Source organism: Eumetopias jubatus, unplaced genomic scaffold (genome assembly GCF_037043125.1).
Source record: "Eumetopias jubatus isolate StellerSeaLion01/CBP00866 unplaced genomic scaffold, mEumJub1_p1.0 scaffold_10, whole genome shotgun sequence".
Taxonomy (NCBI): domain Eukaryota; kingdom Metazoa; phylum Chordata; class Mammalia; order Carnivora; family Otariidae; genus Eumetopias; species Eumetopias jubatus.
Window position 1 is genome coordinate 51,638,725 of NW_028274816.1, and position 12,018 is coordinate 51,650,742.

General features: G+C 55.5%; 2 protein-coding genes across 3 annotated transcripts in view; both read right to left on the minus strand.

Moving 5' to 3' along the window:
* Positions 1-10,358, minus strand: part of AKT2 (AKT serine/threonine kinase 2) — a 48,658-nt gene extending 38,300 nt beyond the window's left edge. The window contains exon 1 of one of the 2 annotated variants that reach the window (XM_088027605.1): positions 10,335-10,358. The gene's annotated coding sequence lies outside the window, so the exon portion shown is untranslated. Of the gene's footprint in view, positions 1-9,986; positions 10,149-10,334 lie in introns of those variants that run through there. The other variant, XM_088027604.1, reaches the window with a different exon arrangement.
* Positions 10,359-10,556: 198 nt separating this feature from the next.
* Positions 10,557-12,018, minus strand: part of CUNH19orf47 (chromosome unknown C19orf47 homolog) — a 33,689-nt gene continuing 32,227 nt past the window's right edge. Inside the window, exon 11 of the mRNA XM_028095662.2 lies at positions 10,557-10,709. Coding sequence (XP_027951463.1) covers positions 10,630-10,709 — 80 coding nt within the window. The 3' untranslated portion in view covers positions 10,557-10,629. The remainder of the gene's footprint in view (positions 10,710-12,018) is intronic.

The window sequence follows — 12,018 nt, forward strand, 5'->3', positions numbered from 1 at the left end:
TCCTGGTCCCCACTGTGTCCCCACCACAGGGCCAGGCCCAGAGCTTCCATGAACTCAGGGCAGGGGTAGCAAACCCAATCAGCTTTTGAGGTCAGAGTTGGGTCAAGTAAAGGCAAAACAAAAATCCTGCATTCATTCATTCCACAAATATGGCACCCATGCTGTGTCACCACTGCTCTGGTCACCAGGGAGGCAGCAGTGACCAAAACAGAACTCCCTGCCCTAGGGGAGTTTATGGGGGGAGGGGAGAGGGTGGCCTTAAAGTAAAGCTAAATGAAGAGCAAATTACATGCTTTAACAGAAGTTGACAAACGTTATGGAGAAAAGCAGCACATCAGGGACTAGGTATGTGGAAAGGGGCAAGGGTTCTTGGTTTTATCCAGGGTGATCGGAGAAGGGCTGAGATGGTGAAATGTGAGCAGGAATTCTCCTTGAGAGATGAGGCAGCCACTGGGGCCAGGGGAGAGGGGGAGAGCACCCCAGGCCCAAGGAGAGTAGCGCCAAGGCCAGGTGTGACCGAGTCAGGAGGGTGGAGGGGAAGGAGGCACATGAGACTGCACAAGTCGGGGTGGGGGGGCGCCTGGCTGAGCAGGCCTGAGAGGCCGCTGTTAATGGTTGTGACTATTTCTCAGGGACAGATGGGGAACGGTTTGGCTTGGGGTGCAGCGGGATGCAGAGTTCCTGGCCCCGGTGAGGCAGAGACTGTATCACAACCGCCTCCGCAGCCAACCCCAGAAGAAGCCCTATGCACCGGCCTGACTCTCTCACCTGCTCGCCCCCTGGGGGGCCACGAGGACCCACATTTTACCAATGGGGAAACTGAGGACAGGAAGGATGCAGTGAGTACCCAATGCTGGGCAGCCGGGACATGGCAGAGGAAACTGGATCACGTCCGTCCCAGCCCTGAGCGTCTTCCACCTCCTTCTGCCCTCACTCCCAAGAGACTGAGCCCCCTCTCACACTGGGGCCAGCCCTCCTTACCATCCCTGACGGCCTGCAGACCTGGGCTGCCCCTATCGTACACAAACGCACACATGCGCACACGAGCAGGGCCCCTCCAGTCTGGCTAAAGGCTTCTTCCCTCACAGGCGTTGCTCCACATCATCATCTGCCTGCTTCCCTGGCCAGCAGTTTTGAGGCGGGGTCTGGTGGCGTGAGTCCCCATCTTATCCCTGGGGCACCTAGGAGCAAGCATGTTGGGTCCTACCCACGGCTAACGTTTACTAAGTGTTCATGATGTGCCAGGTCTGGACTCATGAATCCTCACAGCAATCCTGGGAGGTAGATGCTATTGCTATCCCCATTCTTCAAAGAGAAGAGGAAACTGAGACCCAGAGAGAAGAAATCACATGCCCAAGACCACAGAGCGCATGAGTGCGGGAGATGGCAGACCTAGCCAACAGAAGTTTCTGTAATAATAGAAATGTAGCTACCAGGGTTAGCGCAAATAAAAAATTTAAATACAAGTAAAAATTTAGTTTAATTAACTAAAACTCAAATAGCCACACAGGACTAGTGGCTAGCATATTGGAGGTGCAGCTCCACAGAACCTCTCCGACGAAGTACCAGAGGGCTGAAGGCAGGAGGAGGGGTGGGGGGGAGGTGAGGGCCGGGGATGTGCTCACAGGCCCAAGGCGCTGGATCATCCCAGCCTGCCGCGGAGAAGCTCCCATGTGGTATCATCACTCCCAACCCCTGACCCACTCAGCCCAGGGAACTGAAACAGGGCTCAGAGGCCCAAATCCATACCTAGAGTGCTGGTCAAGTCAAATCCTGACTACTACCTTCCAAGATGCAGAGGTCGCTTCCCCAAACCTCAGTGTCCTCATCTATAAAACGTGATCTTAATGCCAACCTGAGCATGTGTTTGTATTATTTCAAAGGATGTTTTGTTTTTTGGGTTCTTTTTTTTTTTTTGGCAATCCAGGGTCATCATGGGGACCCAATGAGACACGCACAGCTGGGGATGAGGCCAGCACTTGGGAAAACAGGCAACAGTTACACAAAAGCAAACTCCAAAGTCAAGGGCCAGCCTAAGCCTGAGTTAGCCAGAGCTATGGAAGTGGCAGCTATGTTCATACTGTCACTAGCTGCTTATCCAGATGATTCATGACATGCCCATATTAACTTGTTGAAAATATCATCTAAATGAAAACACACAGCTAAAAAAAAAGTAGACAAGTCGCAGACGCTACCCCAAAACACATGGCTCAACACTTGCCACCCCCCCCAACCCCCTGTAGGTCTTGGGACACCAGTTTGAGAAGCACAGACTTGCCTGCCAGACCCGGGCCCCGCCAGCCTCCTGTGCAGACCCCACTCCCCCAGCTGCGGTAGCATGTACTCGGGGTCACCACACTGAGGTGTTATCCCTTCAGGGCCTTCACCCGTGCGGCACCCCTGCCTGGCCCGTTTCTTTGGGCTTTCACGTCAAGGCCTGAATGCCTCCCCTCAGGAGCCTTCCCCAAGTCCCCCTCCTGCCAACGCCAGCCAGGTCTCTGTTCCCTTCCTCTGTGGCACCAAGCACTCACAGGACAAACGCTACTTCTCTGCCTCCTCCAGCAGGCTGGGCGCCGCTCCCTGACCGACAAAACTGTACACAGCCCACAGTAGGTCCTCAATAAATTATCTGGTGAAAACACAGAATATACAATGACCAAAAATAGCCAAGGGCAGGCTCCAGAGGCCATTCAGGAATCAGACCCCACGAGAGTGAATAGGGGAGTACCTCCCAACTCTCACCCCTGCCCCCTGGCCTCTAGGGAAGGAAGGGGCCAGCCAAGGCCAGGGCTCCGTGGGCATTAGGGGTGGGTGGAGAGAGGCCACTGCACCCCATCTCCCAAGCAGGAATCAAATGGAGCTAATCCCGTCATTTCCAGAACAAATGAGGCCTACTTCGTGTCAGCTCTGTCTAGGAGAGGAGAAAGCAAAAAAGTCATTAGGACAACAGCAGTGAGGGGCGCCTGGCCGGCTCAGTTGGTGGAGCGTGCGACTCGATCTCGGGGTTGTGGGGTCATGCCCCATGTTCGGTGTAGAGATTACTTAAAATAAAATCTTTAAAACCACAACAACAGCGATTACCTCAGAAACAGTGGCCATGGCATTGATCGGAGGCAGAAGGGCCAGTCTCAAAAAGGCAAACTCAACCCCAGATAGAGCTGGCTTTAAATTTCCAGTCACCAACACGTGACTTTGGGCAAATCCAGTAACCTGCCTGGGCCTTTGCTGGCTCACCTATGAAATGGGAGGAAGAGTTGCGCTGAGCTCCCGGGTCACGGTGAGGATCGGTGAGAGCAGGCACATCAGGCCCCCGAGCAGGCCCGGCACGGAGAGGCCGCCCTGCTAGCTCTCAAAACAACAAAGCAGTCTACGTAGCTTTCTGTACCTCAGTTTCCTAACCACCAGTGGCAGTGCCTGCTACCCACCCCACAGGCTGCTGTGCCCAAGTTAGCAGACACAGGCTGCTCAGAGCCGTACCTGGCTACACAGGGGTGCTGTGATGGGTATGATTAATATTCCTGTCAGGAGCCCTCCCCGGCAGGAACCTCAGCTGATCGGCCTGCCACCTCCTCCCAAAGCTCCAAACACACAACGGCTCCACCAACCAGCAAGCCCAGGCTGGCTGCATCTGGGGCCCCCTGTCCACTCGCAGATGCCCAACCTGACCCAGGCTCACCATCTCCTGCAGCAGCAGCACAGATCTACCAAGCACCTTCCCAGGAGGCCCCATGTCAGGCACTTTCTAACACACGAAATCCCTGAATCCTCCCGACAGCCCCACTTGGCAGGGTTGTTCCCATTTCAGCTGAGCAAAATGTACCTAAAAGACATGATATGAGGCCCCCAGGGCTCCACAGCAACCAGGGAGAAGCTAGGAACAGGGAGCACACCCGGGTCAGCCCAGACCACTATGCAATGACCCACCCGATGATGAAGACCTTGAAATCAGACCAGGAGGGGCGAGGGAGGGGAGCAAGGGAGTGGCAGCTGCCCCCGCCCCAGACCATTTGGAAAGGGCCCACAAGGTGGCAAACCAAGGCAGGCTTGGATTTCTGGCCTCACCCTTAGAAACAACATCTGTGGACAAGCTTCCTGGGCAGAATGGCAGGGCTCGAGGAACTTCCTGCACGGACCTCTACATGTAGTCTCCCCTTAGCCAACCCCGGCTTACCGTCCCCTGCTTCACGCACCCAATACAGTCAGGCCCCACGGCGGGTGCTGAGTTGGCGGTGGGTCCTGCCCCCAAGGGGGCCAGGCCCAAGCTCCCACCCCCCACCCCTGCCCCTCCCACACCCGCTCCCTTGTTCCCTCCCTCCTGGTCCTGCTCCCAGGGCTGTCTCCCCTAGCTGGGCCTCTTGCTGCTTGGCTGGTTGTCCAGAAGAGCCTGCCACGGAACCACCCCACCGTGCAGCCCAGAGGCCTGGTAGTTGAGCGCCTTCCACTGAGAGCTCTTGGAACGTTGAAGAGAGGCCCAGGGAGGGGTGTCCCTGGGTCCTCCAGAGGCCTGGAGATCAACTTCAAAAGACACTCCTTTCCATTCCCTCATCCCAAATCATTTCCGGAGACCCCAGAAGGTTTGCTCTGAGAGTCTCCACTCCTTCCAGGAAGACAGCCCAGAGCAAGCCTGGGAAAATCAACAGCCTGGCCTCAGGTTACTGCACTAAGCCTTCAGTGTGAGGCCCCCTCACCCATGATTACCTGGTCTTGGAAGATTCTGGAGCCACACTACCCAAATTCAGAGCCCATCCCCAAAACTGCAGGGTTAGGGACCCAGAACTGGTTACTGAGGCTCTCCAGGCCTCTGCGAGCTAGGAATCACAGCCGAGGCCACCCCGATCTAAGGGGTCTTCAGTCAAGTCCTCCCATGGCTCCTTCATAAATCCCTACCTACAAGTCACCTCCTCCAGGAGGCCCTCCCTGATCACCTCAGCTAAAACATAGTAATATCCCCATACTCTCTTTCCTCTGACCCCCATTCATTTTGCCTTCCCAACATTGACCACAAACTGATAATCCTCTCCTAGATTTGTTTGCTGGGCACCTGTCTCCACTAGAAGGTTGGCCCATAAGGCCTGGTCGTCCAAGTTCTAGAGCAGCAACCGGGAATGTGGCAGGTCCTCAGGCTCACAAGCGGCGCGGAAGGTCAAATCAGCCAACTACAGCTTTTATCAGGTATTACTGTCGTTCAGCACTGTTATGTGACATTAGCCCAGCTGTCGGGGTTGGGGAGGGGTGGGCCCAAATCACCTCACTGAGCCTCCCCCCATCTGTCCCTAAACGGAACAGCCCTGGGCCCTGGGGAATGCGGTGTGAAAACCACAGAGGAGGGAGGCGACCATCACGCCTTCGCCGTTTCTAAGGCAGTGATTCTACTCAAGGGGGAAGTGGGAGGCCTGTGAAACTCCCTGACCGGCTCGAAAATCTACCCCCCGCCCCAGGCAGAAGCCTGAGAACCTCTTCTGGCAAAAGGCACCTTCTGAAGCTCGAAATCTGACCAAGCTGTTCCTCAGAAAAGTCTGCAAGGCTCTGACCCCCACCTGCCCTCTGCCTTGGCCTTCCCTCACTCACCCCGCCCCGCCACACAGGCCTCCTCCATGCTGCAGGTCCCTGCACCTCACCAAGCTTTCAACTCTGGCCCTGTGGTTTCCCCACCGCACCCCAAGGCCGGTCCTTCTCCTCACTCACCTGGTCCATCCGATCGGGGATCAGCAAAGAGGCCCCCCTGACAGCCCAACTACAGAAGCTCCCAGTCACACCTGATTTTAACTGCCTGCCTAGCACCTCCCTCTAACCTGTCTCCCTCGGTGCCACAAAAGGAGTGGCTCTGTCGAGGGCACGGCTGCATCCCTAGCACCCAAAGCGACACCAGGCATGTAGCAGGTGCTCAGTAAAGGCTGGTGGATAAACGAAACCCTTTGGCTCTGCGATGCCTTCGGGATCCAATGCACACTTCTCTCCCCCAAAACCCCGGCCCAGGTGGCTCTGCACAGCTGGGCTCCTGACTCCCATAAGCACTTTTGCTCCTCACCCAGCTTGTGCGCCCACCCTTCTGTCTCGCAGCCTTCAAAAGGGCTGTTCTCACCTGGGTCAAGGCTCTTCCTGCCACTCCCGGGGGCTGTGGTGGAGATTCATGAAAAGCACATATAGCAGGGGGAGTTAGCAGAGCCTAACATCCGAAAAAGAGCTAAGATTTTGACCTCGGAGAAGCTCTGGGCAGCAACCGTGTGGGAGGATGAAAAGAGGTCTGGGTGCTGCACTTGCGACCCTTTATTTGATTATGTGTCCCCACCCCCGCCCCAACCCTCCAAAACCTGTTTCCTCATCTGGAAAATGGAGATGCTAATTTTAGCCAGGCCCTCCTCCTGGTGGTACCCGCCAAGGCTCTGCAGCCTCTGGGCCTCCAGAATAATAAGAATTACAATCGCTAAGATATCCTGAGGGCTCACCGTTTGTCAAGCACTCTTCTGAAAGAGCGAGAACAGGAAACGTTTACTGGAGATTGTTATGCTAGCGAGGCTATAAATGCTTTCCACAAATTAACCCATTTAACCTTCACGACAATGTATGGGGGGAGTGACCATCCCTTGACACAGACAATGAAAGCTCAGAAAGGTTGAGGAACTTGCTCAAGGGCACACAGCCAGGGAGTGCTAGGGCTGGACTTGAATGTCATGCTCTGAATCACTTTGGTGCAGCTCTTTACAGAGGTCAGAAACCAGGACACGGGATTCCCGGATTCTGGCTGGGCCAGCTGGGGAGCTGGACACCAAGACACTTCAGACGACTGAGGGGAGAGCATGGGGAAGGATGGACGCGCTCAGGACTGCCAACTAAGCACCTGCACAGTGCCAGCCACCATCCTAGGAGCTTCTCGTGGATGAACCCATTTCGTCCTCACAACAGTCTGTGGTGGGTGCCGTTCAGAGCCCACTGCACAAGAGGTGAACACTGAGGTCCGAGGTCACACAGCCAGAACATGAAAACTCCAGAAAACTTGCACGCAGGCCCAACCCATCCTTGGGCAGGGACCTCTAACACGGCTCCCCTATGTCACCCCCTGCACGTCTCCCCTGCTGTTTTCTCCTAGCTCCCAGCACACACTCTGCACCGGGTCAAAAGACACCCTGGCTCAACTCTGAGGAGGGACCAAGTTTCACCAGCTAGCCCAGAACTACTAGACTGGCTGCCGGCAGAGGTGCTCACAACAGCCCTGGGCTCGGAGGGTGAGGGAAAGGAAATGCCCAAGGGTGCAGCCGACAGGGTCCACGGCAGGGCCTTTGAGGTGCCAGAGACCCACTCGAGCTTGGGACCTGGGCAACAAGGAGCACATGACACTAGAGACAAGCCGACCTGGGTTCGAAGCCCAGCCTGCCCCCTAGGGCCTGAGACCGAGGACAAAGCAATTTTTTCCCCTGAGCCCCAATGTCTCATTCTGCAAAAAGGAAAGAAATACCATATCCACTGCTGGGGGCAACTAACCCACGGTTCTAGTTACTTGTAGACAAGAGGTTCACTGAGGCCAAACCGGGCTGGGAGTTCACGTCTTGGTTCTACTACTTCTGGCTGTGACACAACAGGCCAACCCTTTCACTTCACGGTCTCAGTCTCCTCATCTGTAAAATAGGCACTACACTCCTACCTAGCTCACAGAAGTCTATAAAACAGGCATAACCGGGCGCCTGGGTGGCTCAGTCGTTAGGCGTCTGCCTTTGGCTCAGGTCATGATCCCAGGGTCCTGGGATCAAGCCCCGTGTCGGGCTCCCTGCTGGGCAGGAAACGTGCTTCTTCCTCTCTCACTCCCCCTGCTTGTGTTCCCTCTCTTGCTATGTCTATGTCAAATAAATAAAATCTTTAAAAAAACAAAAAGGGCATAACCATACCTATCCTGCAGGTGCATTTTTGAGATATAAAAGAGCTCACGTGTAAAAGGGTTGCCACACACCTGACCTACTGTGGATGGCCAATAAACTCCAGCAGTTCACTAGCTATGGAAATGACCAGCCTCTCTATGCTTCAGTTTCTCCGTCTAACACGGAGATCGTGCAACAGTCCCTACGGCTCTAGGATGAATTCAGCAAGTTAATCTATGTGAAGCATTCTGAATAATGTGTGGTACACAGAACGCACTCGATAAATGTCAGCCATCAGTCTCACAATTATTGTTTTTACTGCTGCTGTTAACCCCATCAGGCAAACCCTCTAAAAGCTGGCAGAAAGAGACCAGAGCAACCAACCCCTAGTGGAGAAAAATTCTAGAGCCCCACAGTCTCGAAGAGACTCAAGGACTTCTAGGAACCACAACCAGAGAAGCCAGTCAGCTTGGAAGCCAAAGATGTGGACCAGCCTTTGACCACATCACCAGCCCACATTAGTTGGGTCAATCAGGGACTAGAGCCAGCCCTCCGGGAACTCCAGACCCGGGGCAAAGGCTACTGGGCGAGCCAAGGTCACGAGCTGGCCTGGGGAGCCCGGGCAGTGGCTCCAAGCACTCACCCAGTGACCACACTGAGAAACTAGATCTGTGGGGGGTTTGGCTACCCTAGTCCTCCAGAGAAACCTTCCTCCCTGGTTCAGGCTGGGCCAGGGCACCCCCACCCAGGTCCCCTTGGCCTGTGCAGAGAGGAACAGCTGGGAAAACAGCACTCAGCCTCATTGTCGCCTAATGGTAAGACCAACTGTTATCGCCTGGTGGGGAGCGTAAACACGATAGGAGGCTGGACAGCTAACCGGGGAGTCACAAACAGCCTCATGACCGGGATGGAGACTGGTGCCTGGCTCCTCTGCACCCACCGCCAAGCAAGGTCTGGCCAGGGCTGAATTGGGAAGAGAGCACAAGGTTGAAAGGCAGACCATGGAGGACCGACCTGACTACTCCCTCTTGCTGAGCCTAAACAGGGAGGAAGATGATCTTCAGAATCCCAAGGATCTAGAAGTCTCCAACCACCTTGCCTTGGCAGAGAGGTGTCCCTTTAAACACTCCTTCCTCTTAAGTCTTAACAAACAGATCCAGGGGACACAGCTCCTCAAATCTAAGCTCAATACCTCCTCCCCTCCCTAACGTGAAGCGGAAAGCTCAGAAAACTTCAGACAGAGGCTTATGAGACATCTCCTGCCCATAGAAACAAAGAATTTGCCGCAGCAGTGTCCCACACACCTTAAAATAAGGTTTAATAATATGAAAAGGTTGCGGGACAGACAGCAATCCCAGCGACCATCCAGTTCCTCCCCAAAGTCATTAAGAAGTTCAATAGTGACCCTCCCTCCTCCGGCTCAGTGTAAACCCCCAAGCCCCACCCACCAAACTCGGGAGGCAAAGCCCTTCCTCAACACTCCGCATTACAGCCCTCCCCTGAACACCCACTGGGGCCTGCCCCCCTCACCCCCACGCGTCCCTCAAAGATTATAAACATCACAAGCCTCCTCCTTTGATACAGCGCTCCTCCACGCTCTCAGGATGCCCCCCCCAGCACCTCAGTGGTATAACCCACACGGCGCTACCCGGGCCGCACTTGGTACAGCTCCCTCCGCAGCAGCCCCCCACCTCCCTAAACACGCTAGAGGAACAGCTCCCACAGCCCCGAATAGGTACAGCCCCTACACTTCGTAAGGCGCGCGCCGCTCCTCCGCGCCCCCCCCCGCCCCACCATGGCTCAGCTCTCGCACACCGGGCGGGCGCTCCCTTCCCATCCCACTGGTTCAGTCCGCAGCTCCTCAGTGGTTCGGACCCCGCACTTTGGTGTGCCCCCCACCGCGCCGCCTCAGTGGTACGGCCAGCCGCCCCCGCCCCCGCCCCCGCCCCCGCCCCCTCAGGGGTAGTCCGATCGCCCCCGCGCAAGCCGCCCCGACTCAGTCCCGGAAGGGGGGGCTCGAGGACGGCGGTCCCCGCCCGGCGGGCACTGGTGGTACGGCCCGACGCCGCACTGCGGGGGGTCCGGACGCGACCATCGCGGGGGGAGGCGCCCGGGGACACGCGCTGGCGCACTCACCTGTCACCGGCGACCGCCCAGCCTCTCCGGCGGGGCCCTACTCCCGCCCATCGCCACGCTGCGCTTGGTCCCGCTCCTTGTGTTTCCTGGCGGCAGCAACTGCAGCGGCAGCGGCAACGCCTTCTCCGAGCCAGGCCCAACGGCTCGCGCGGCGCGGCCCCCCCCGCCCCCTCCCCCCAGCCCCCGCTTACCGCCCCCTCCCACCCCCTGGCCGGAAATACCGCCTTCTCCCGCCACAAACAGGAACTGACGTAAAAGAGCGAGAGATGAACGCGAAGAGCGCTAGAGCGCTAGAGCGCAGGCGCAAGGCAGGGCAAGAGGCTGACTCAGAGCGGGACGCCGGCGTACTTTAGGCAAGTTTGGGTCGAGGTGGGCTAGCGAGGTGCCACGCGCAGGCGCCGGACCGAAAGAAGAGACACGATTGCGCAGGCGCAGCAGGACTCTGACGCCCGCTTTCCCTAAAGGCTCGCCGCCGTGATACTTCCCGGCAGCCCCTGGTCCTTATTTACATACGCTTTGATCTCGCTTCACTGTGATCTCGCCTTTCCTCTCGGTTCCGAGGCTCTTAAAGAGCCCTGGAGCGGGGTTTACGAGAGTTGTCTGTTCACTGTGTCCCGTCACTGCGAGCACAGGCTCTGAAGCCTCACAAACCCCGCTTTGCATTTCCTTGCTGGTGATAGTAGACAGAAGACTTGACCGTCTTCTGTGCCTGTGTGTCCAAATCTGCGAAATGGAAACAGAGTTGCGTCATTGGGCTGTTGGACTTTTTTATGTAAATAGAGCAGTTTATAGCAATTAGACACTCTGTGACTCCAAAATATTAATCCTACCTGCTCATCATATATGTGCAATTAAATAGGGATATAACTTTTTTTAATGGGGTAACTTGGTCCTAAAAAGGCTTTAAGATCGCCTTGTAAGAAAAGAGCTTTGCAGGGGCGCCTGGGTGGCTCAGTTTAGCGTCTGCCTTGGGCTCAGGTCATGATCCCAGGGTCCTGGGATCGAGCCCCGCATCGGGCTCCCCGCTCTGAGGGAAGCCTACTTCTAGCCTCTCCCACTCCCTCTGCTTGTGTTCCCTCTTCTTGCTGTGTCTCTGTCAAATAAATAAAATCTTAAAAAAAAAGGAAAGCGCTTTGCAGAGATCTTGGCCCTTGTCAGCTAGTGTCCTAGGCATCTTGTCTCCCAGTCCCTTCTCTCTCAAAGGTTGGGTGGGGCTTGCTGCCTTCTGTATTTGGGTTCCAGTGTGCCACAGACGTTGGCAGGTATGCATTGGTTAGGGCATACTTCTAGAAGCCCTAGCTAGGAGTTGAAGAATCCTAGGTCCATGTAAGTCTGTGAGAGTGACACAGGCAATCCGGCTCAGAGGTGGGCCTTAGTTTCCTCGGAGGTAAACGTAATGCTGGAACTAGACCTTAGCTAATGGATTTCCAGCTTGGAACTTGCTGTTCTGTATCCCTTACTCATGGGCTTCCCTCAACACAGTGTTGATAACCGGCCAATACCTCCCCAACCCAAGCCCTGATCATTTTAGTCTCTTACTGTCTGGTGACAGGTCTGTCTCAGAGCCCCACGAGGGAAAAGACCAGGACTGCCTCAGTCGTCACTGTGTAGCTAACTGCCCAGCAAAAGTCTTGGCACAGAATATGCTCCTGGGGAATATTTGTTTCAAGAATTAGTCCTTTCTGCTCTAATCTAGACTCAATGTCACTGTGGCCTACCCTCTTCGCCCTCTTCTGTGCTGAACAGTTCATCGCCCATTCCCCTATTTCTGAGTCTTCCCGAGCTAACTGGAATATCTGCCCGTCCTGGGATGGACTACATCAAATAGAGATCTCGCTGAAACCTCCCGTGTGCTTGTGTATAAATTCTGTGGGGCACCGGTGGTCAAGGATAATGGCTTTCAACCTAAGACCTAGTACACACATAGGTATACTTACCTATATACATATATACCTGTATGAAAGTGTCATCAAATACTACTTACTGGTATGTATCATGCACTCAAATTTTTTCCCCCCAGTGCTGTTCGAGG